Here is a 24,295-nt window from a genome sequence, read left to right on the forward strand (position 1 = left end):
TCTGAACCATCAATGTTCACACACCACACATATGCAACATAATCTTACCTTTCTGAATGGTCCACAAATCACAGAAAACAGTAGAAACAAATGATTGGATATGAGAATCTTAAAACTGAACCAGCAATGATCACATACATAACAATGCCTTAATGGATGTACCACATCCACAGAGTATAATAGAAAAGAAAAAATGATTGCGCCCAACGTGGGGCTCGAACCCACGACCCTGAGATTAAGAGTCTCATGCTCTACCGACTGAGCTAGCCAGGCCTGCTGAACATGAAAAAGATCTATATTTTTGAACGCAGTAGCAGCATAGGTAAAATAATAGTAACAATAGTAGCAGTAGTGGCAATAGTAGTAGTAGTAGTAGTAGTAGTAGTAGTAGTAGTAGTAGTAGTAGTAGCAATAGCAGAGGCGTCTCTAGGATTTTGACACATCCAGGGCTTAGCCTTGAAAAGTATAGCAGCAGCTTGCTGTTGTGAAGTGCGCCTGCTGCCTGACGCTGCTGTTTTGGGTGAATGACGTCACGAGTGACCTGGAGATGTTTGTGCCAAAGCCAAAGTAGTGGCTTTTAAATAAATAAATATTTATAATTGTTACTCATACCTGTCCAAAAACACTGTAGAACCATCCACATGAGATAACCGTAATTTGAGAATGTGATCTTAAAAAAAAAGAAGAAAAAAAAAAGAAAAAATTTAAATTAATATTCAGGGTTAATTAAAAAACATCCGGACCCTTAGCCCTGAATGTTTTAGCCTAGGGACGCCACTAAGCAATAGTAGCAGTAGTAGCAATAGTAGCAGAAGTAGCAGTAGTAGTCGTAGTAATACCAGTGGTAGAACAGCCCCAGTGATGGTAGTATAAATTGGAACAACAGCATCAGAAATATAAGTACTTGTAGTATCTGTAGTAGCTTCACTATAATAGTGGTAGTATAGTTGTTGTAATACAAAAGCTACAAACACACCAGTGGTGGTACTATAAATATAAGTAGTAGTCGTAGAAATACAAGCAATAGTGGTAGTAACAGTAACAGCAGTAGTAGCAGCAGTATCAGTAGTAGTTGCAGTAATACCAGTGCTACAACAGCACTAGTATAAACATAAGTAGTAGTAGTAGTAGTAGTAACAGTAGTAGTAGCTGCAGTATAAGTAGTAGCAGTACAGTTGTACAGTACAGTTGTAGTAATTCCAGTGGTACAACAGCAGCAGTAGAAGTTGCAGAAATATTAGTAGTAGTAGGAACTGTAATAGAAGCAGTATAGGTAGTAGTAGTAGTAGTAGTAGTAGTAGTAGTAGTAGTAGTAGTAGTAGTATGGTTGTAGTACTACATGTAGTAATACAAAGTGTAAAATATAAACATGCAATAGTATTATACAATACAGAAGCTCACGTCAATAAAATGTGGGTAATTCAGCAAAATGTCTCACAGAACACATGCCCATTGTGAGGCTTAAATTAATAAAAGTGAATGCCCCGTGTGAGGCTCGAACTCACGACCTTCAGATTATGAGACTGACGCGCTGCCTACTGCGCCAACGAGGCTACATTTGAGCGCTAACAGGAAGTCTTTAAATCGGACCTCCATGTATGGTATGGTCGTTTGGTTGTAGTAACTATCCTCGTCCACCAGAGGGAGGCAAAGCTCTTCCCAGTGTCACTGTTCAGCCTTCCGTCCGCTGCGCTTGTATTAAATTAACATTATTGTCCACAGAATTTCCCTTTAGGGATTAATAAAGTACATATCTATCTAGAAGGTATTCAACACAAGTATAGTGGGCTGTATGTGTTGACTGCATGGATATACTAAACAATACTTGAGTTATACACAAGTACTGTAGAAGAATATGAACTACTATGAATACTGTTTGATAATATATAATTCAATCCTGCTTTACTGTTTATTTACATTACTATATTTGTTATTTACTATGTGTCTCTTGTGTGCACTGCCGCTGTAATCCTGCAATTACCCCATTGGGGGACTAATAAATAATTATTTGTATGGTATGGTATTTTGGTTGTAGTAACTATCCTCGTCCACCAGAGGGAGGCAAAGCTCTTCCCAGTGTCACTGTTCAGTCTTCCGTCCGCTGTGCTTGAATTAAATTAACATTATTGTCCACAGAATTTCCCCTTAGGGATTAATAAAGTACATATCTATCTAGAAGGTATTCAACACAAGTATAGTGGGCTGTATGCGTTGACTGCATGGATATACTAAACAATACTTGAGTTATACACAAGTACTGTAGAAGAATATGAACTACTATGAATACTGTTTGATAATATATAATTCAATCCTGCTTTACTGTTTATTTACATTACTATATTTGTTATTTACTATGTGTCTCTTGTGTGCACTGCCGCTGTAATCCTGCAATCACCCCATTGGGGGACTAATAAATAATTATTTGTATGGTATGGTATTTTAGTTGTAGTAACTATCCTCGTCCACCAGAGGGAGGCAAAGCTCTTCCCAGTGTCACTGTTCAGTCTTCCGTCCGCTGCGCTTGAATTAAATTAACATTATTGTCCACAGAATTTCCCCTTAGGGATTAATAAAGTACATATCTATCTAGAAGGTATTCAACACAAGTATAGTGGGCTGTATGTGTTGACTGCATGGATATACTAAACAATACTTGAGTTATACACAAGTACTGTAGAAGAATATGAACTACTATGAATACTGTTTGATAATATATAATTCAATCCTGCTTTACTGTTTATTTACATTACTATATTTGTTATTTACTATGTGTCTCTTGTGTGCACTGCCGCTGTAATCCTGCAATTACCCCATTGGAGGACTAATAAATAATTATTTGTATGGTATGGTATTTTGGTTGTAGTAACTATCCTCGTCCACCAGAGGGAGGCAAAGCTCTTCCCAGTGTCACTGTTCAGTCTTCCGTCCGCTGCGCTTGAATTAAATTAACATTATTGTCCACAGAATTTCCCCTTAGGGATTAATAAAGTACATATCTATCTAGAAGGTATTCAACACAAGTATAGTGGGCTGTATGCGTTGACTGCATGGATATACTAAACAATACTTGAGTTATACACAAGTACTGTAGAAGAATATGAACTACTATGAATACTGTTTGATAATATATAATTCAATCCTGCTTTACTGTTTATTTACATTACTATATTTGTTATTTACTATGTGTCTCTTGTGTGCACTGCCGCTGTAATCCTGCAATTACCCCATTGGGGGACTAATAAATAATTATTTGTATGGTATGGTATTTTGGTTGTAGTAACTATCCTCGTCCACCAGAGGGAGGCAAAGCTCTTCCCAGTGTCACTGTTCAGTCTTCCGTCCGCTGCGCTTGAATTAAATTAACATTATTGTCCACAGAATTTCCCCTTAGGGATTAATAAAGTACATATCTATCTAGAAGGTATTCAACACAAGTATAGTGGGCTGTATGCGTTGACTGCATGGATATACTAAACAATACTTAAGTTATACACAATTACTGTAGAAGAATATGAACTACTATGAATACTGTTTGATAATATATAATTCAATCCTGCTTTACTGTTTATTTACATTACTATATTTGTTATTTACTATGTGTCTCTTGTGTGCACTGCCGCTGTAATCCTGCAATTACCCCATTGGGGGACTAATAAATAATTATTTGTATGGTATGGTATTTTGGTTGTAGTAACTATCCTCGTCCACTAGAGGGAGGCAAAGCTCTTCCCAGTGTCACTGTTTAGCCTTCCGACCGCTGCGCTAGTATTAAATTAACGTTATTAACGCAACAAAGTAGCCATTTAGCGCACGTGTACATGGACATTTTAACAAAGTCACACGAGCAATATGGTCCGTAAAAATTGTCAGTAACTCACCCACCGGCCGCTCAAGAAAAAAATAGGCTATTTTAACATATTTTTGTCGAGTTCTCCTCCAAGTCCGGTCGACCGTAGAGCGAAGTTGAACCGTGTCCTCGGCCTTCTGGTCCGGTTTCTCCGCCAGAAATTCGCATCTTATCACGACAATTCTTACAAAAGAACATAACTCCTTCTTTGAAACTCGTGTTTATTTGCTTATTTATTTGTTTCTTGTGTGCACTGACGCTGTAATCCTGCTATTTCCCCACTGCGGGACTAATAAGTAATTATCTTATTTTAAATAACCGTGGGTTAGGGCCATCGTGGAGCCTGCTTCAATTAAGGCTGTAGAGTTAACAAAATAAAAATAATAATTTTCTATTCTCATAAATATATTTACACGCAGTTCACCAATATGATGTTATAGTTTACCTTTAAAACGAACGGGTGGATTTTATTTTAAATATAATTAAACCTACCAATTAATGTAGTGCTATCACGTGGCAGTTAAGTTTCACATTCGCAGCGCTACAACGACGCAACCAAGTAGCCATTTTGAGCACGTGTACGTGAACATTTAAACAAGTCACACAAGCAATATGGTCCGTAAGAATTGGTAGTAACTCACCCACCAGTTGCTCGAAAAAAAAAAATAGGCTAATTTTAGCATATTTCTCGAGTTCTCCTCCAAGTCCGGTCGGCCGTCGAGCGATAAAAGCCTCCGTCCGTTGAACCGCGTCCTCGGCCTTCTGGTTCGGTTTCTCCGCCAAAAAAATCGCATCTTATCCCGATAACTCCTCCAAAAGAACATAACTCCTTCTGGCTGAAATGAACTACACGGTAATAACGGCGCAGGTCCCGGGTAATAAGCCCCCATCTTCGGACGAGCGAGCGAAGTGACGACGTCCTCCGTCTCGGGCCGCACCTTTAATTAGCCAGCAGCCAATCAGAGAGCGCCGAACGCGATGCCACCCACGTCACGTGTTGAGGTGCCCGCTAGTGTGCACGTCGCAGTACGTGATGGAAAATTACCTGAAAGTTTTAACAACATCTGGGACTACGTAATATAGGAGTTTCATAGCTGTAGCTGAAGTTATTTCTTATTTCTGAGGGGTTTTATCTCAGTTTGTGCACAACATTGTTTCTCCAATTATGATATATTGTTGCAGCAGCTGACAATATTATAGTTCTTACACTGTTTATAAGAAGGCGGACATTTAGTAGATTTAAGTATCAATTGAGTGCATATAAACCAGGAAGTGTTTCTGAACAAAATAAAACGTGACCAACAGAGACATATTTAATAATTTAATTTCATCATGCAGAAACCATTCAGAAAATACTTTGACAGTATTTCAACAACAGTAAAAAAAATAAAAATAAAAAAAGAACATAAAGACGTTTCATGATGCCAATAAAACACAGGTCTCATGTTATCTAGGCTGAAGGTAGTTAGTACATAAAATAAACATAAAAAAGAAAACACATGCAGAACACTACCTCTTTTCAAATGGCACGAGTTTAAAAGATAAACGTTGTGGCGAGTGCACTCCTTCACGCTCCAGATGAGAATCATTATCATCCCACGTTTAATCATAATACTTTTATCACACCAGAGATGAACACGGAGCTCGTCTCCAAGAAACATCTGCGTGGCATTTTATTACAAAAACTTGTATTTAGGGAAAATCTCATTTAGTCCAAAAAAGTAATGAAAGTGAAATTGTTTCACAATTATGGCCTCATTGTCAAACACGGATATGGAGTTATTAACATGAGGAGCTTTTTTTTTTAGTGAGCTACTTTGCTTTCATTTTTTCAGGCTAATAAAATTTAATCTCAAAATCCACTCGCGCCAATAAAGTCCAAACAATTACATCAATTGGTTTAAATCGCATTCAGGAAAATGCGATCAAGAATTTAAATTAGGATTTCGAGCACAACATCTGCGTAATGACAACACTGCTTTGTGGAAAAATGACAAAGCACAGCGGAGCCGGAACGGCACGAAGCTTATGTTCTGGTTATTACATCCGCCCATGACTTGGTGTCGCGTGTTCACAACACGAGGCCCCGATGGAGCCAGAGAAAAGGCTGCAGATCACAAAACTTCCCTTTAAATGAGCGGCATGACGCAAAATTGAATTTTTCACCTGTAAAAAGATGAGATTATAGGAGACGTTTAAACATTTAATGTCCAGGCTCGTCAGTTGTCGTGTAATTATCAAGCAACAACTCAAACAAACAGCTTATAACATGGCACAAAAAAGAAAAATGGTGGGTTTTTTCTTCTATATTAGCAACTAAAGACTTGCTTGGTGTAAAATGACTATTCTTAGACTGAAGTAAAGAGGAGTAAAGAGTTTTTTAAAACACAAATAGGTCCGACGTCTCTTTAGTTCTGAGGGCGAGTCGTTCCCCGTTTTCTTCCTTTCATTCATCCAGCTGTCTGCTGACAGGAAGTCAGTGCTTCTTCTTCATCATCTTCTTCTTCTCCTCTCAAGGAGGATTATGTGGATAACCGAACACTGTGGGAAACAAAAGCAAACTAATCTCCTATCACAACAGCTGGAGGACAACATGACTAATAGGAAAGGGAACCAAAAAACGTTTGAGAAGGTATCAACGTGAAGATGGATCCCACAGTGTTTCCTCTGTAGAGACAAAGTAGAGTTTAATTCATTCCTCCTCAAGGTGGAGAACATATTTGTCCTTTCTTCCAGATGATGGTCATTTACTTCTATCGAGTGAGGCTGGAAAAATTGTCCTCAATATACCATTTAACTTAAAAAGATGGAGGGAAACACTGCATCCTTCCCTGGACTTCTTCTCCCTTTTTTTTTTTTTTAATCGTTTCCTTCATTGCAAACAGTCACTTCCTTCTTTGTTCCCTCCTTCCACACCACACATACAAAACAAAACTCCTTGTCGACTAGTTCCTTCTCCATCTTCTTGTAAAAAGTCACCCTTCTTCCTTCCATGTGTTCACAGGAGTACGTCCCGATCCGTTTGTCCGTCCTCTCCTCAATGGAAGATTCCTCTCCTCTCAGAACAACACATCTTCGTTGGTGATGAGCGACTCCACCACGAGTCTCTGGTATCGGATGTCGTTGAGCGCCGTCATGGCGTCCAGCCCGGGCGCCCTCATCAGCGTCGGGCCGAAGACGATGCCCAGGTTCTCGCTGGACATGAGGTTCTCCTTCTCGTACTCGGTCACTCTGGAAGAGAGGAAGGACAATACGGGTAACCAGGCGGAAAAAAGCGGACCGCGAAACTCGAAACAACTCCGGCTGCGATGATTAAACGCCCCCGTCCATTTAGCGGAATCTTAAACGACTTAAAGCATGCGATGAAGTGGAGCTCAGACCTCTTGAGGTGAGCCATGAGGCATCGCAGAGTCTCGCAGTGAGCGGGCGGCAGCAGCTTCAAGGCCTCGTGGAGAGACTCCAGGCGCTTTTCTGGGTCTGCGATCTCTGCAACGCACAAAAAGAATAGACTGTGAACAAACGAAAACTCTCAACACTCTTTTCCCCACGCATTTCCATGGTTTTTCCATGACCGTAAGAACCCTGATAAAGCGCAAAGACCTACTTCCTGTCTCTATGAAGCGCGGGTACGCGTCGTACGTGATGAGGGGAATAGGCAGCTCCCGGAAGTAGAGCTTGAGGGCTCCCGTGATGATGTTGAGGTCCTCGTACGCGTTCGAGGAGATGTCCGCCTTCTCGCCGTCTGTGGAGCGGATGAGCCCAGATTACGGTTACCAGATGAAACATCGGCCTTCGGGGGTCGTCGAAAAGGGGAAAACGGGACACTCACCTCTGTCGAAGGTGAGCTTGACATCTTCAATCAGCTCACTGAAGCCGGATATCCTGTACAAGCCCTCCGACTGGAGACCTGAGACACACAACGAGAGCTGAAGGGACGCCATTGTTCAGAGTTGATTATTCTGCAGAGACACAGCAATGCGCCCGCGGGCAATGGTGTCTCTCGCGGCGTGCCGACGGAACAGCTTAAGACGAACGCACCGAAAGGAGAGGCAGGAATAGGAGCTAAACTCATCCAGACGAGAGATAAACGAAGAGAGAGAGAAGGACGGCACTGAGGATTGATGAGAGGCTGAAACAGAGCGTGGGGGATGAGACCTAAATTGCTCTCCTGCCGCTGTCAAGTTCAATCACTTCAACTCAGGTGTCTGTATTGATTGCATTAGTTTCACTCGGGTATGGAGTCGTGGTCAATAAAACTACTCAGATCCCATGAGGTGTGGGGGGGTTGGGAGACCGCAGCGCTCCCACTCTCCCATGCGGGAGTTATTCAGCCTGCGTGCATCTTAACGCACATACACAAAGTCTCTCACCTCGAGCCTCGATTTCCTGGATGCACATGTCGACCACCATGGGCCTCTTGGTGTTGTGGGCTTTCACCAGCGTGGTCAGGTCGCAGCTGTACACCTTCTTGACGTGCCGCAGGTCCGGCTGGCAGTCGTTGGGCACGACTTTGGAGCACTGCTTGTGGACGTTCAACCCACAGTCTGGCGGAGAGAGACGGAGAGAACAGGGGAAGGGAGTCAGCTCTCGGGCGTCTGCATCCCGCTTTCAAGCCGGGTCAGGAGAACGTCAGCCTTCCGATACCGAGGGCATAAAAAACTGGAAAGTTGCATTTATGCGTCGGCGTTGCAGAGGCGCAGTTCATCACACGGACAAGTGTGTTCTCTGGCACTGGAGTGAGTCTTTTAGCATTTAAAAAAGGACACGATACACAGCCGGAGATGAGTCAACGGTGACTAACTGTCCCAGCTTCAAGTCACGGTTTAAGAGAGAGGAGGCGCAACATGAGAAACACAGTGGAGGAGGCGATATACACTGATGTGTGTGTGTGTGTGTGTGTGTGTTACCTGCACACTTGACTCCCTGAGCGATGAGGCCCCACATGAAGTTGGCGCAGTACTCACACCAGTGAGGACCTCTGAACGTATGGACCTTTAAGAGACAGAGATAATTACTCACTATTGTATCCCACTAAATGTAATCAAAGAGTGAAAACGGCATGTTGAGCTTTGTATTGAGAACAAGTAATACCTGAATACCAGAAATAACCTTATAATATCATATTATAGACACCGGTAGAACCATGGAGACACGATAGGAAAGCTAAAAGAGCGGTTTTAGAAAAAAATACATTGGAAGCCGTAATCTTCTTCTTTGTTCTTCTATATAATGAAATGCTAATAACCTGTGTGTGTGGTGTGTATATGTGTGTATATGTGTGTGTTCATCATCCATATTTCCCTTGAGCTCAGGACGTTGTGGCTCTGACCTTTGTGCTCTTCACGATTGGCTCCTGGTAATGTGGACATGTGGGAATCTAAAGCGCTGCACAAAAGCTCCAAACCTGAAATGTAAATGCAGGACCGAGTGTGTGTGTGTGTGCGTGTGGGTGTGTGCGCGTGTGGGTGTGTGTGCATGCGTGTGGGTGTGTGCGTGCGTGCGTGCGTCCTAATGCGTTCTTCGCTATCTGAGGTGAATTTGAATAAGACCCCATGAGCTGAAGCAGCAATTCTGGCAGCATTCAACACAAACACACACTCACACACACACACACACACACTCACACACACACACACACTCTCGAACAGGACTGTGTGGAGGAGCAAAGGAGAGGCTCACCTTGAAGTTGTGGACCTTCTCGTACTTGGGCGCCAGGTCGCTCTCCCTCAGCGTGGCCCTCCGCACCAGCGACGTGAGCTGCGAAAGGGCGAAAGATCTGATTGGTTGCCAGAAGGTGGAGGCGGGCGAGGTGGGTTTGGCGGGTGCCGGCGCCCGGGGGAAACGGGGCGTCGAGCCCGCGCCGGTGTCCGCGGTGCCGCCCGAGACCGGCAGGGAGGGGATGGAACCAGCGCTGGCGTTCAGGCCGAGCGCCGCGGTCAACAAAGAGCCCTTCTGACCCGCCTGCTTCTCGGCTCGCCGGCGCGACTGCTTTTTACCTCTTTTGACCACGTACGACTCTCTGCTCGGCATCGTGGGATTTGTAAACTCACGCTGGAGGTTTAAAACCAAAACGCTGGCTCTGAGCCGAAGATGAAACTAATAATAAGTACAGTCAGCCAATAACACTGCAAAGGAATGTGAAACCTCCCAAAGGAAGAAAATACTAAAGGCTGTATTTCAAATTATGAGGAATAGTGAAGAAAAAAAACGGAAAAAAGTAGAAAGCTGGATTCTTAAATAATTTCAAAAGCTCCGTCCGACAACAACATCCCAAAGCGAGGAGCCAGCGCAGGACCAATCCTGCCGTTCAGAGATCAGCCAATCGGCTCGGCTCTGCGTCCTGATGCGGCTGCATGGTGCAATTCCACTTCATAACAAAAAGAAAAACAAAAAAAGGTGAAACCAGCAAATCAAAAAAATAAATAAAATCACCGCTTTAAACACTGCAAAAGAAAGTTCTCGGAATAAGATTCAATAAATCTCCGAAACCCCTCAAACAGGACTGATGCTGCCGAATGTGCATTCCCGTCTCTCAGTCTCCTGGAGGTGAGCGCTTCAGCCCACATGGCTCAGTGTGTGTGTGTGTGTGTGTGTGTGTGTTAATCCTCTTCCCCTCCACACACTCTCACCAGGCAGCCGAGTGGAGGAGGGAGGTGTTAGAGGCGGAGCGAGACGGGAGAGGAGCGGGGGAGGGGCCGAGCTGCAGTATCGGGTGAATTTAACAGGTCGCATTGAGAGGAAAAGCAGCCAATCACAGCGCGGCGGGTTGTTGTTGTTTGTCACCACTTTCTGCCACCTGAATTGTCCCACGGAGAGAAAGCACGAGCTCACGAGCGATCGCTTTATTCACCCGTTTCATGGTTGGACTTCTATGAGCGGTGGGTCTCAATTGAACCCCGTTACTTGCGAGACATTAGCAATCTCATTGTGGCAGAAAAACAGACCAGCAAGCACATTGTCCCTAATCCTCAGTTTATAGACACAACACAGTGAATATGTATGACTGGTCATGGATATTTAATGATGGGATGGCGGGTGGGAGGCTGGATAACAAAGAAACCCCTCGATTATAGACAGAAAGACAAAAAAAACACAACAGAGGAAGGAAAAAAGAAAGAAAGCAAGTTCTGCTGAGCTCTCATATCAACGATTGTGTCTCTTTTCTTCTGTCAGATCGAAGGCATTCGGTTGCTGCCTTTCTTCCTCTCACCAAAACACTAATCCTGCTAAAGATTCAAACATTTTAAAAGTCATCAACCACAACCATGTCTTCGCCGTCAAACCTGCAGCCAACACAGCGCTGAAAGGCGATTGGCGGCATTAAAAAAAAGGCATTTGTCTTCCCAACAGAGAGAGAAAGAGCCACCTCCGGTCTCAATGTCACAGCCGCACTGCTTTGTCTGCAAATCCAACCAATTACCAGAGCGCGCGCACACTCACTCAGAGACGCACACACACACACACACACACAGACAATGATGTACGAGGTGCAGTGTAGGTGGTCATGCACTGCGGGCCACACGAGGCCCCCGGAGGCTCAGCGCTGGTGTAGCAGATAAACACACTGCGCACACTACTTTTGTGTTGTTGTTTTGCGTCGTCCGTTCCGACCGGACTCGTCGTAAACACGCAGCCGCAACGGAGATTTACATCGAATGTTGCCCCTGCGATGCACGCGGTGAACCTCACGTCTCCAACGCCGTCCGCTTTCAAACTCTCAAAAAAGCTCTTTAAGAAATGAATAAAAATAGTTTCTGCGTCTGTGTTGAAAAACTAATCAGACTAAACAATTATCTCACAACTGAATGGAAACTAATGAGCCGACAAGCGACTTGATTGCTAAATACTGAGGAGACGCCTTTCAGGAGATAGCAGGTTTCTGCAGGCAAACTGCTGTTATGTAATTTTACTGCAGAGCCTTTGGCTGGAGGCCATCGCTCCTCTGCATCTATCCATCCTCCTCTTCCTCCTCCTCCTCCTCCTCTTCCTCCTCTTCCTTTCACTATGTTCCTCAACTCTCATCCTTCCATCTCAGTCCTGTGCAGACAGAAACTTCCCCTGCAGTTATTTAAACTCTGTGCAGAGTTGCTTAACATGCATCTACTGTTGTTTTAAACTTTCTACCAGATTTCTGGAAGCGTTACGGTGGTTTACACGCAAACATTTACCGCTTTACAATTTGCTCACCCGTCATTTATGAGGGGTAGGAACAACTTTAAGAGATCGGTTGTTCTTTCCACAGCATAACTACCGATTCTTTTCCTCTGCTGAACCGAAACGGAAAATCAGAACATTTCCAATTTATGTCTCTCTGGATTGAGCAGCACACATTTAAAGATGCATCTCTTCATCGCCGCTTTTCTGCATCAATCCGTCCTTCCCACACATTTTCCATGCCAACGTCTCAATCTCAGCTGTAAGATATAAACGATTACTCACCATTTTATAGTCTTCTAAAGACAATTCGCAAAGCACACAGACGAAGAGATTCGATGAATGATTAAATTATTCTGAGAGTGATTACTTGTAAGACTTCATTTCAGACTGTAGTTCCCTGAAGGGGATATTCTTTGGTCAGGAGCCAACTCAACTTGGGCCAGTTTGCCAAAAACATATGGAAATTGAAGGCTTTGGCCCGAGTGCAGACACAGTTTCCATCTCCATATTTCTTGCAGAGAGTGATCAGTTTTGCAGATAGTGCAAAGTTGTTTTGTGTGATTAATGCTTGAGGTTTCTCATTATGAAGCCTCTTAAAAGTCTGTTATGTCACTCTGTAGCTGAAGATGCAAAACGTCATCGTTTGTGGTCTTCTATCGGATGCTTAAACGTGCGTGTGCATGTGTGTGTGTGTGTGTGTGTGCGTGTGTGTGTGTCCTCACCCTCTCCTCGGCGTTATGGTCGTCTTTGGCAGGAGCCGGTCCGTCGGTGGCCTCGGGGCTTTGTGGCAGATGTTTTTTCAGGGTGGGCTCCTGGTTCAGGGTGGTGTAGCCCACGTGCTCATAGATGGGGTTGATGGTCATCTTGGCGATGTACTCCGCTGCCTGACGGAAGAGAAGGTCGCAGGTTTACTTCCCCTCACAAACCGTATGAATTTGTCCCGTCCCTGGACAGTTTCGTCAGCTGTGGTACAAAAAAACTGCACAAAGATATGCTTGATTTGACAGAATAAACAAAGAAACACTGAATGGTGAAGTTCCTTCTTTTTTAGATTATTTTCAAAGAATCCAGACACTCGGATGATCCAGTAAACAAGCGGATAAGAAAGGTGAGTCGAGCTGAAGGTCAGGTAAACATAGGCTGAAAGCTCAAACGCTTCCTTTTTGTAATCATCCATAATCAGCGTTTACAGCCACTGATTACAGCCCTGATTAATGGGTCCAACTGTGCATGACTGTGTGCGCTCAGAGCTCATGTAGAAGGTTTAGTTGTTGTGTTTTCTGTCACGGTGAAGTGGACACGTGGCCACACACACACACACACACACACCTTCGTCTCGATGTAGAGCGTGATGAGGCCGTCCGTGACCAGGTCGTGGATGGACTCGAACCTCTTCTCTCCCACAAAGTGCTTCCCGTCGTGGTAGAGACGGAAGTTTCTTGTCTGGTTCCCAAACCTGGATGGAATAAAGGAAGACACTTTAGTTGAAGCACTGATGCCCAAAGTCTTAGACACAGTTATTTATATTCATAAGATTTCATCAAAATGACAATATATAATAAACAGATCTGTGCCACAGATCAGTGCTAGCTTTGTGAGCTAGGAACGCGGGCTAGCCTCTCCCACCACCTCCACAGTGCTGGCTTGCAAGCTAGCAGCGCTAGCTAGCTAGTGATGTAGCAGCAGAAGCGGCTTATAAACCGCCGGGCTTGCTCATGATTAAATATACACTCAGTGAAACTGATTGTGAAATACTGTTATTTTATGTATTTTCTCATACTATTAGCATTCAGAGCAATGTTTTTTGTATGCTTAATTGTAGTTCTAATTTGTTTTTACCTTAAATTTATTGTAACATTGTGTGAGAAACACCTAGCAAAATAAGCTTTTCATTGTTTAGAGAAACTGGTATCAGCGCATATGACAATGCAAATATCTTGAATCATGTTTCCTCCATTAATGCACAAACCTACTGCATCAAAAAAAATGGCACAAACTGTGACAGATAGACTCTGAACTGGGCCAACACATTATCGGCTCCTCGTGAAACCACCGCGAGAGAAAACGTCACCGCGAGATCATTAACCCAAAACCAAACCTTTCCGTTTCTGCCGACCCAGAGCGGGACGCCCGCGTATGGAAGTGGTATTTATGGAAGGTAATTATCACCCCCTGAGACGGGGAGAGAGAAGCGTGTGCAGGTGGAAGAATGACGTGTCTATGAATAGAGCAAACTGACCCAAAACCAAATTAAAATGAAGCCATGGGCCCATTTCAAAAGTGTGATATCTACTCTAAGGAAACGACGGGCGCACATTCGAGTTAAACCGACTGCTGATGCGCTTCCGAGCGACTGAGCCGCGTTAAACCTCGACGGCATTGATCCGCCACACAACTGACACTTTGACCTCTCCTCTTGGCGACAGGTGTGTGGAGCCATGTGAGTTTGGAGCTAAACGCCTCTGAGAAGCTTACAGATTAAACTATTCCCCACACCTCAGAGCACGCGATCCCTGCGCCGGTACTGGAGCCGTCACAGAGCCACCGAGCTCAGGTTTGAGGTCTTGGTCGTCTGCATCTGGCTGACACGTTACCTGAGAGCCAGCGTGTACGTGCCCGGCTGCCTCTGACTCTCCCTGATGAGGTAGCTGCCTTCGGCCTGACTCAGCAACTGGTCGGCCTCTTCTCTGGAGATCATCCCATGGTACCTGGACGTGAACGGCATCAAAATATTACGATTTCCTCGAGAAAACATGCGCTTGTGTGTGTGTGGAGATGGAGTCCAATGAATTGAGGGAATGTGCCTCATATATGTTACGGATAAAGAGAAGGACGACTTACTCTCTTCCATAGTATTTGGGTCGATTGTCCCCCTAAAAAGGGAGAAGAAAAATATGTAAAACACAAAAAAAGGTATTGTGAGATCTCATAAGATGAAACGGCTACAGCTGGAATGTGTACATGGCAGTATCACAATGTCCTATTGCTCTGGAGGACAGCACTTCATTCCTCACAACAACAACAATAGGATGTATGAAATGCCACCACAGACACAAACACAAACACACACGCACACACACACACACACACACACACGCACACACACACACACAGTGCTCTTCGCGAGTGTGTGGGCGTGGAGAATACTGCACGAGTCGGATAAAAAGCAGAACATTGTGTTGCTCTCAGACTGCTGTGCAGCCAATAAATCAACAACGATCCCACAATATGAATTTGGATGCTGTGTGTGTATGTGAGAGTGTGCATGTGTGAAAGTGTGTGTGTGCGTGTACGTGCATGATGCAACAGTCTCCTATTCGGAGAGGATTCCAGTTAAAGCGAACAGCAGCCTGACTGAGCTGGAGGCAATAAGCCAAGCACACACACACACACACACACACACATTGTGGGTCTCTGTATTTTGAATTAAATGTTGCACAGAGCAGGTCTAGAGTGAAATAAACATTTACCTGGATTCACACACATGGAACAATTATCTAAACAGTGCGTTTCCAGTTGTGCACACGGAGTATTAGGCACCTGTAGTAACACAAATGTGTCATAGTGCTTTGATAAAGTTGTATATTAATAACGTAACCCGATATCCTCCGGCGAAAGGACAATCTCCCGCTTATTTAAACCACCTTGACATGCCACACATTAAAAAGTACCAGCTTTAGATAAATGCTTACTGGTGCATCGTTAACTCACATATGGCTCAACTCCCAGCAGACAACACAGAGCTCCCAGTAGTCCGTCTGCTGGTTTTAACTGGGTCAGCACCGACTACCTGACCGGGCATCAGAGCCAACAGCTGTTCATTTAGCATCCACACACACACACACACACACACACACACGCACACACACTGCCCTGAGAGGACTGTCTTTTACAGATTAACACAAACACCAGATGCACAATCCCCCAGTCTTTAATCCCCCTTTGGATTCTCTCAAACCATGATGTCCCCCCACAAGCACACATCTGGTGACACACACACACACACACACACACACACACACACACACACACACACACACACACACACACACACACACACACACACACACACACACACACACACACACACACACACACACACAGTGAGGGCAGAGGTGCTGGTGCATGGCATTAGGTGGGTGCCCTCGTATAGGGGCGCAGACTCTACTCATCACAAACTAAATTTACAAAAACACTTCGACCTACTTCATTGGGTGCTTGCTGAAGGTCCCCAGATGTCGCATAGATAATTGAATTGTACCAATATTACAAAAAGCGCTCGCTCCTTTTAGGAAGAAGATGAATATTGTTATAGGATCTGACTTGGTTTTCAAATATTACCACTGAAGCTGCTTTTAAGAACATGAAAAAAAATAATCGTGCTTAACAGATGCCTTCCCTGAAGACAATGGATTGGTGAACGACAGCAAAAACAATCAGATCGGCTACAAGCCGAGTCAGCGGATAGTTGTCTCCGAGGAGACGACACACACACACACACACACACTTGCACACACCGCACAAAGACACACACAGAAATGTTCAGCTTGCTTGAGGCTTAAACCACAGCTTTACTGTTTCGGTTGGTAATTGAAAGTGATGTTGGAGAGCGAACAACACGCATAAGTGCAGATACGAGCTAATGGCACCGCAAACTGAGCGCCTTAGGGCGTGCGGGGAAACACCCACCAGACGCACAAATCTCCTGCTTCTATTCTAAACTACTTTTTCACGCGTGAACCCAAAGAGCACGAGGGATCGTTGCCACTGCATGCACAGTGACAGCACAAAGTCCAACCACTAATGTGATGGCGGGCTGGCGAGAAGAGGAGGCGTGTTCTCACCTCACAGGTGCAGGTGAGTCTGCGGGGGTGAGGCGCCTCCTGCTGGAGCTGGTACACTGTGGCAGCAAACACAAATAATCAGCAGCAGAAAGACACACTGTAAGAATACGACAAAAAAATGAGGGCAATGACACAATAAATGCTCCATCAATACTCACAGTAAGACTTCCACACCGGTGGTCTGTATTCATCGTGATCTGAGGACAGAAACAGCACAAGCTCCTAAACAGTGAGTCCGAATGCCCCCAAGTGGACAAAACCCAACACTTTTTCATTTCATCTGCCAGTTCTTTGTCTCGATTTTGGTATGAACCATTAACCAGAAAGATCAGGACGCTCTCATCCTTTGTTTTTTTTTAAACCAATCAAATAACACATTATCTATTTGCAGGAGAAGCTCAATATATTAAAAAATAGACATTTTTCAGTCAGTCAAACACACTCAAATGTTGGTTTAACGGATGAGAAGTTGTTCCTGAGTAAGAGCACCTGCTTAAAAACGGACACTGATCTATTAACTTTATTAAAACAGTTTTGACACAAAGACATGTGAGGAGAAGCCTTTTAAGCTCCTTTACTTCATCTATTTTGTGTGCAATTACCTCGGGGTGAATCCAACAGCAAATCCTCCCCGAGCATAAAACTGTGACTAAGTGACTTTGTGAATAAATCTACTCAGTAAAGCATTAAAAAGCCGTGAAAGATTAATTTATATTCCTGTGCGGAAAGCGGCGGCTTGTAAATGAGCTCTCGCTGCGATGTTTATCTTTCTTATTGTCAGGCAAGATTGTGTCGTCGCCCTCTTTCAGGTTTGCCCGTCTCCAATAAATTGGAGATGGATATCAACACTGGCAGTGCGTCGACGGCAGCGCTTGTTCAGCTGTTGCAGAACCATAAACAACAGCCGATATTAATATTAGACTCTCTGCAACATTAGACGCCGAGAGGAACAGAATATCTTTCAGTTTCAAGCTCTCAAGTGGAGTTCATCTGAGCTCTGCAGCAGCTAGTAGTAAATATAAAAAACTTAACATTATGGAACACATCCTGAAAAATAAAAGTATTGTTGTATAAGCGTAATGGCTGCTGCACTCTTGCCGTTTTTACTGTTAAAACATGTGTTTATTTCCTTAAAAACTTAATTTTGATGGAGAAAACTGAATGCATCTATTCAAGTTCAGGCATCTCTTCCATCTTTTCCGCGTCGGGTAAAACTAACAGCCTGCTTCCTGTCTGCGTGCACTCTGTGTTCACTCGGCAAGTCTTATCTATTCAACACTTGTCGTCCCGGTATCCTGTCTTCAAAATAACTCAAAATCCTCCTCCTCAAGGCAACACAACGTCACAGTGAGACACACCAAAGACAAAACACATCTCCTGCTGACAACTCTCTGTGCCTATAACACTGAAGGGAAATACAAATTATGCAAAGACAATTGTACTGCATTGGTGATTTAGTAGAGCATAGATTTGTACGGTATGAGACTACATTTAAATACTGTGCTTTTCCCACTCCGCCAGGTATTTTTTGGCCAACATCTGCCATGTTTTAGGAACAAATTTAACTTGAAAGGTTACCAAAAAGTGTAAATACAAAGCCATACTTTAGTACCATTCAACAGGAAAAGAAGACTAATTTAACTTTGAACACTTACTAAAGTAAATATACTGCTTACTGGTTAAAGGAGTAATTACAGTTTGACTGCTAGTCTTGTTAAAGTTTATATTGCTCTATATTATGCAGGACCGACATAATATAGAGGATAAGGGTAATTATTATTGCAGATGCATGTGTAAGCAGCACTTGTGGTAGGACATAGCAAATCTGATTAACTTTATTCACTGTTGAATAAACTGCATCTTATGTTGGTTTGTATGTGCAATCTAAGCCTACAAAGTAACAAGTACATAGAGCAGAGTAGTTATGTATTGAATTGCCTCAGAAATGACTGAAAAAGAAGTATTAAGTTCAACGCAATTGAAGTATTCAAGTTTGCTGAAATACAGTACTTAAACCTTGACCCTGTTTTACCTAAAGCTAATAAACGCGACCACAGAAAAGACTCACGACTCATAGAAAAGACCACCACAACACAAGGAAAATAACAATACAATGACGTAGCTAAGATGCACAAAGGCCAATAACTGAGGAGTGATGCTGCTTACCGAAGACATTTAGGGCCATCTTGAATCTGTGATTTGATTAGTATGACGATGATCAATTAACCAGCAGATCCTAAATTTCCAGCCAAACGGACCCACTTAGTTTAAATCCTGCAAAAGAAAATATGTTCTTAAAAAGCACGAGGTGAACGTGGTGTGGTGAACTAGTCTGTATGAAGTGAAAACAGCTGAGTAACGATACACAATAAATGATAAAAACGGAACAAACGGAAGTCTTCTTACTCTGAAGCGGAAACGAGAAAACGTGCGTTGGAATACAACGAAAGTTGCACTGACGACGGTTCATAAACAACGTGAATTGAAACACAGGTTTATTTACCAAGAGCTAGCTAATATTACGGCGTACTCACGCTCAGATCCATTCTGCATTGTGGTCGCCATCTTGCTGAGTCACGTGAGCAGTCTCGCCCTCGCTCAGGAGTAACTATGGCAACGGGCTTTTTCGTGAAAGACGTCTTCCCTAAAGTGACTCTAACTTGAGTTTTTAATTTTTGTTTTATTTGTTTCAATACATATAAATAGATAATATACTGTCATTTGTGTTACATCATGCCTCGTCTGTTAAAATAGGCAACATGTATGTATTTATAATTATTCTAAATAATAATTATATAATTATGTTCTTGGTTAATATAGATATAGAAAAGTCATAAACTAAATAATACAAGATTGACGTAATCGGCCGGTTAGCTCAGTTGGTTAGAGCGTGGTGCTAATAACGCCAAGGTCGCGGGTTCGACCCCCGTACTGGCCAGTTCCTTTTCAAGTTTTTCCACAAGAATAATGATAGACCTTTTGCGCAAGATACCGACGAGGAATAAAAAAGTACTTTATATTTTCTGTCCAATAAAAGTTTACTTTCATTATAAGGTACAACATTCTGACAGGAAAGACATTACATTTCGTATTAACTGTACTATGAATTAACTGTACACTGTTAGGCAGACCTACAATTACTGAAGTAAATGTAAGTATAAGTGTGTGGGCTAGGTATTACTAGAAACTATTCTTAAACTGTGAAAAGTGAAAACACCCAAATATAATATAACATTTCATTTTCATAAATTAATGTATTGGATTAATATTACTGATGTTGTTGTGTTGTAATTGTTTTGCATGTAAAATCGTAATATCTTCAGTAACTGGAGTACAAAGTAAAATGCTTCCTTCTGAAATGAAGTGTCAAAGTAAAAAAGTAAAAGTGTAAATATTACAAGAAGATATTTGCGTAAAGTACCTTATACAAGTAGGTGTACCTAGTAAATTAGTACTTATATTCCTGTATGTATACATTGTATAAGATGTTTTAAATAAAATAAAAGGCCATGTGCAGATACTAGGCCATAATTAACACACAAAAAGCAACCTGAAAACGTTTTTGGGTGACCTAATTATTATTATTTTTATTGAGTCAATTTCTAGAATGTAAAAACAATGAAAGAACAGTTGGCAAACCTGTTTTCCTATCCACATACATCTTAAGAGTACCACATTGAATGGTTTTCTGACTTAAAATGATGCCAAATCCATCAAAGAAACCCTGTCTAACCTTCATACGAGTTAAATTACCCACTAAGGGAAGAGACTCGTTGTGATTTGATTGTAAAGACAGAGGAAAGGGACATGCAGTAAAGACTGACCCGGATTCGAACCCGGGTCACAACGACAAGGACCCACCTTTAGTTGATGGGCGACCACTCTATGAAGACTAATTTTGCATGATACACGTGAAAAGCTGCTATTTGAGTATTATAAACGCAGCACCCAAACCCTTCACCCCCCTAAACCACCATGTGGTGGCGCTGTTCAGCCGCCCTTGTTGCACTTTCTCCCTTCCTGCCTGACTGGAGCGCCGGGGCGCTGGTGCTGGAGGCGGCGTGTAGCTCTTTATTGTTCCCGTAGAAAGCTCAATGCGCCGGTCTCCCCACATTTGTTGCAATGGCTACCACAGCGAAACCACGTCCCACCTGAGAGGGAGCGGCTCGGCTGCGAACACGGGATTTATTGAGCGGAACTCCCGGCGCTGCGCGGGATTTAGCGTCTGCTTTGGACATAAAAGCTCCTACTGACGGACAATCTGTGGCTCCTGAAGAAAGAGGGGGTAAGGAAATCATGGTATCCGGATTATGAAGCGAGGTTACACGTCGCCGCTTTCATGCTCCTGGCACGGAGCACACTTGTGTTTAGATTGAGCCACATTTGTTGCAAAAAAAAAAACAACAACACTTTTCTTCCTGTTTGGCTTCTTTAGGCAACAGTGCGTGATGTTTGACGAGCTGATATGTTCACCATAAGCTCGCTTCGATTGCAGTCTGCTCTTTTCCCTAATCGGCTGAGCTTTAGGAGGTCCAGCAGCTTCCTCTTTTACTGTAAGCTTAATTATAGACACGGATCTCCAATCCGTGCGTCAAACATCCACACGAACCGCAACATTGTTCTAATAGTTAACATGTTTGTTTATTATTATTATTATATATTTTTGTAACTGGCATTTTACTTTGATGTTTTTTTTATTTTGTGGATTGTGTTTGTTTGTTTGTTTCCTCAGTCATTCCCTGTCGTCCTTTCCATTCACCAAAGCTCACAATAGGCTTGTCATTGTCATCACATGCACATTAATATCACACACACACACACGCGCGCGCACACGCACACAGTCTCTCCAGTGTGATCAGGTTGCTTTAGCCCATTGACTTCCTTACTCCTGGCCTAAGGGATTACTCTGCTAACCTACATCCTGGAGACTCCGTTCTGATGCACTCTGATGCCTTTTTTAAATTTATTTATACATCTAAGTGTGTGTGTGTGTGTGTGTGTGTGTGTGTGTGTGTGTGTGTGTGTGTGTGTGTGTGTGTGTTGTATTCCACTTGACAAAGCTCCTTCTCCTTCTGGAGAGTGTATACGTGTGTGCAGTGCCTCTTCCTCCCCCCATTCGGGGGCAGGTCAGCGCTCGGGGTCAGCGGGGAGGCAGCACCCAGGACCAGCTTTGTCCTCACGGCTGCTGGGCCCAATCACTACTTTTTACAATCGACATCACACCCTCGTAACGCCGGGAGACTCGGTGTTACGATCCCTTTCTCACAGTCACAATGGAAGCTCCCCGGAGAGCAGAGTGTCACCTTGGCATAACGTGGTATCGAGCGTGCGGCCTATTGATCCGTAGACGAGCGTGGGTTTTTTTCATGTGGCGGGCCTTGATCTCCACCTCGCCTCACCTGGGGTGTCAGGTTGTATTGGTGCTTCAGGGTGTCATTTTTTTCCAGTTTAATCGGACTCAGCAGATGTTTATGAAATGGGATCCTCACTGGTGGGAACAACAACAACAACCAGGTGATGGTGTTGTATGTGTGGCGCTCCACACTCACAGCTGCTTTTTTTTCCTTCCCTTCTCACATTCAGATTGATTCTCGACCTCGCACTCACACATTTCCAGTACGTGGTAAATATAGTAAATGCAAGGTCGACCGCGTCCTTCAGAGAATGCAGGAGTGCGTCCAAGTGATACCAGATGGTCTAGTTATGGGATAGTGTTTTGAATATTCGTCATTCCCGCTTCTCATATGTGTTTTTTCTTGGCCTTTTAAACTTGCTTATTGTCAGAAGTCTGAATATCTTTAAGTTTTCCGGGCCAAACTGGACATTAACGGGATTTATGTCCAACAATAATCATCTAATTCTCCAAATGTGTTGGTTAGCAGCAGCCCCGCACAACATATAGAGAATAATCTATCCATCACATCCCTTTTTGTGGTCATGTGTTCCTCTTCACACGATCAGTACTGCATGTCACATCTCATGCGCGTTGCTTTGAATATCCACTTCATCAAAGTGCTGATTGTCGGACCTGTTTCATAGCTGGCAAGTCTTTTCCTATTATGCAAACCTCCATATTCTGACCCGGCTTACGCAATGGTTCATTATGCTGTCTTCGTTTTGTGAAAAAGCAAATTGTCGACAAGTTAAAAGCAGATTTGCGTGTTAATGCCTGTGAGAGATAAAGCCTCCTCTGTGTTTTTACACACACACACACACACACACACACACACACACACACACACACACACACACACACACACACACACACACTCGCATCCGATTCCCAGAGCCTGGCTTCCCTCTCACAAACTCTTGGGAAACTTTCAGCTAACACCAGTTCAAAGGCTGCTCGAGAGGCCTCGGTCCCTCCGCGTTTTTAAAGCCCCGCTGCTGGAAGCTCCCACAGTGGCTTCCTTTGTGCCTGTGTGCCCAGCGCGCTCTGTATTCCTCCCAACTAAAGCCCGCGTGTAATCCCCAACCCCGACCCAGGAGACGATGAAACCCCTCGCTCTCAAACCCTCGAGCTGTGAAATGGACCCAGGACGGGAGATAAATTAACCGCTAGTTTGTATCCCGTCGACGTTCACAATTTAGTTTGGTGAGGGAGAACTTCTTTTTGTGGTGTTTTGGGGCCCTTCCCAGCCTCGAGGTGAGCTTTGCTCGTACTCTCTTGCTTTAGTTGCTGGTTTGTGTTGGTGGTTTTTCGGCTCCTCGCTGACAGACCGACTGGATACGTACTGGTGTTTGTCCTGGTAATTGGCACCTGCTTGTGCGACAGAAGGACGGGGTCGAGCTTCGACGCGTTGATTGGAGGGTTTCTTCGAGGCTAAACCTCTTCCTTTTGTCCGACGCTGAACGACTAATGGACAACGAGCAGCGCGTCGGCGGCCAAGTAGCACACGGGAACAAAGGCTTGTTTTTCCCACAGGTGTAATGAGTAACTTGAACATCAGGTCCCTTTTTTTTTATTATTATCAGGTCACTTCTTTGGCCGGTTTCCAGTTTCAGCTGTAGTCGCTGAGGTGGAGAGAGGTGCTCGCTGGTGTTTCACAGGTGGATTAGTAAGCGACGGGGTTTTGAATCCTGGATAGATTCTGTTCTCACGTTGGTAATAAAAGGCGAGACGAGGCGTGAAGGAGCGAGCAGGGCAGGGCGTCTCTCACACGTTACTGCACATGCTTTGTGGTTCATTTCTGCATGCAGTGTAGCTCTGTGGTACGGGACTCAGGTGGAGGAAGAAGTCCACTTTCTCTGAGGTCAGAGGTCGGCTCGGAGGCATTCGCTGGCCGTGGGCCAAATCCAGGGCCTCTTGCTTTGGACTACGACTAGAGGACCGGAGGCTCTGCAGTAGGGCTGCAACTCCCAAATAGCAATTTATGTGTTGGTTATTATCTTAATTAACCAATAAGATAATGGCCTATGAATCTACAAGCGTCCAGCGACTGTT

General features: G+C 43.8%; 2 protein-coding genes and 3 non-coding genes across 8 annotated transcripts in view; 2 read left to right on the plus strand and 3 right to left on the minus strand.

Annotated features, from left to right (window-relative positions):
* Positions 1–200: 200 nt before the first annotated feature.
* On the minus strand, positions 201–273 carry trnak-cuu (transfer RNA lysine (anticodon CUU)). The gene has a single exon. It is a non-coding gene; the product is annotated as a tRNA-Lys (tRNA).
* A 1,207-nt stretch (positions 274–1,480) lies between these two features.
* On the minus strand, positions 1,481–1,553 carry trnam-cau (transfer RNA methionine (anticodon CAU)). The gene has a single exon. It is a non-coding gene; the product is annotated as a tRNA-Met (tRNA).
* A 3,584-nt stretch (positions 1,554–5,137) lies between these two features.
* On the minus strand, positions 5,138–19,440 carry LOC137794007 (N-chimaerin). Of its 2 annotated transcripts, none has more exons than XM_068590536.1 (15): positions 19,383–19,440; positions 19,015–19,122; positions 17,007–17,045; positions 16,849–16,904; positions 14,846–14,877; positions 14,599–14,712; positions 13,334–13,460; positions 12,727–12,888; positions 9,527–9,604; positions 8,755–8,839; positions 8,218–8,391; positions 7,677–7,754; positions 7,452–7,589; positions 7,228–7,333; positions 5,138–7,078 (listed from the first exon to the last, which is right to left on the minus strand). In XM_068590536.1, the coding sequence occupies exons 2-15, from the start codon at positions 19,031–19,033 to the stop codon at positions 6,907–6,909; spliced, it is 1,380 nt and encodes a 459-aa protein (XP_068446637.1). In that variant the 5' UTR covers positions 19,034–19,122; positions 19,383–19,440; the 3' UTR covers positions 5,138–6,906. The 2 variants fall into 2 exon arrangements, with proteins under 2 accessions (XP_068446637.1, XP_068446638.1); XM_068590537.1 differs by having other exon boundaries at positions 19,255–19,394.
* A 272-nt stretch (positions 19,441–19,712) lies between these two features.
* On the plus strand, positions 19,713–19,786 carry trnai-aau (transfer RNA isoleucine (anticodon AAU)). The gene has a single exon. It is a non-coding gene; the product is annotated as a tRNA-Ile (tRNA).
* A 1,137-nt stretch (positions 19,787–20,923) lies between these two features.
* LOC137793872 (FERM, ARHGEF and pleckstrin domain-containing protein 1-like) overlaps positions 20,924–24,295 on the plus strand; it is a 39,952-nt gene continuing 36,580 nt past the window's right edge. For all 3 annotated transcript variants that reach the window (XM_068590275.1, XM_068590277.1, XM_068590276.1), the window contains exon 1: positions 20,924–21,133. The gene's annotated coding sequence lies outside the window, so the exon portion shown is untranslated. The remainder of the gene's footprint in view (positions 21,134–24,295) is intronic.

Source organism: Clinocottus analis, unplaced genomic scaffold (assembly GCF_023055335.1).
Source record: "Clinocottus analis isolate CAN_PGR_092001 unplaced genomic scaffold, fCliAna1.0.p SCAF_24, whole genome shotgun sequence".
Lineage (NCBI taxonomy): Eukaryota > Metazoa > Chordata > Actinopteri > Perciformes > Cottidae > Clinocottus > Clinocottus analis.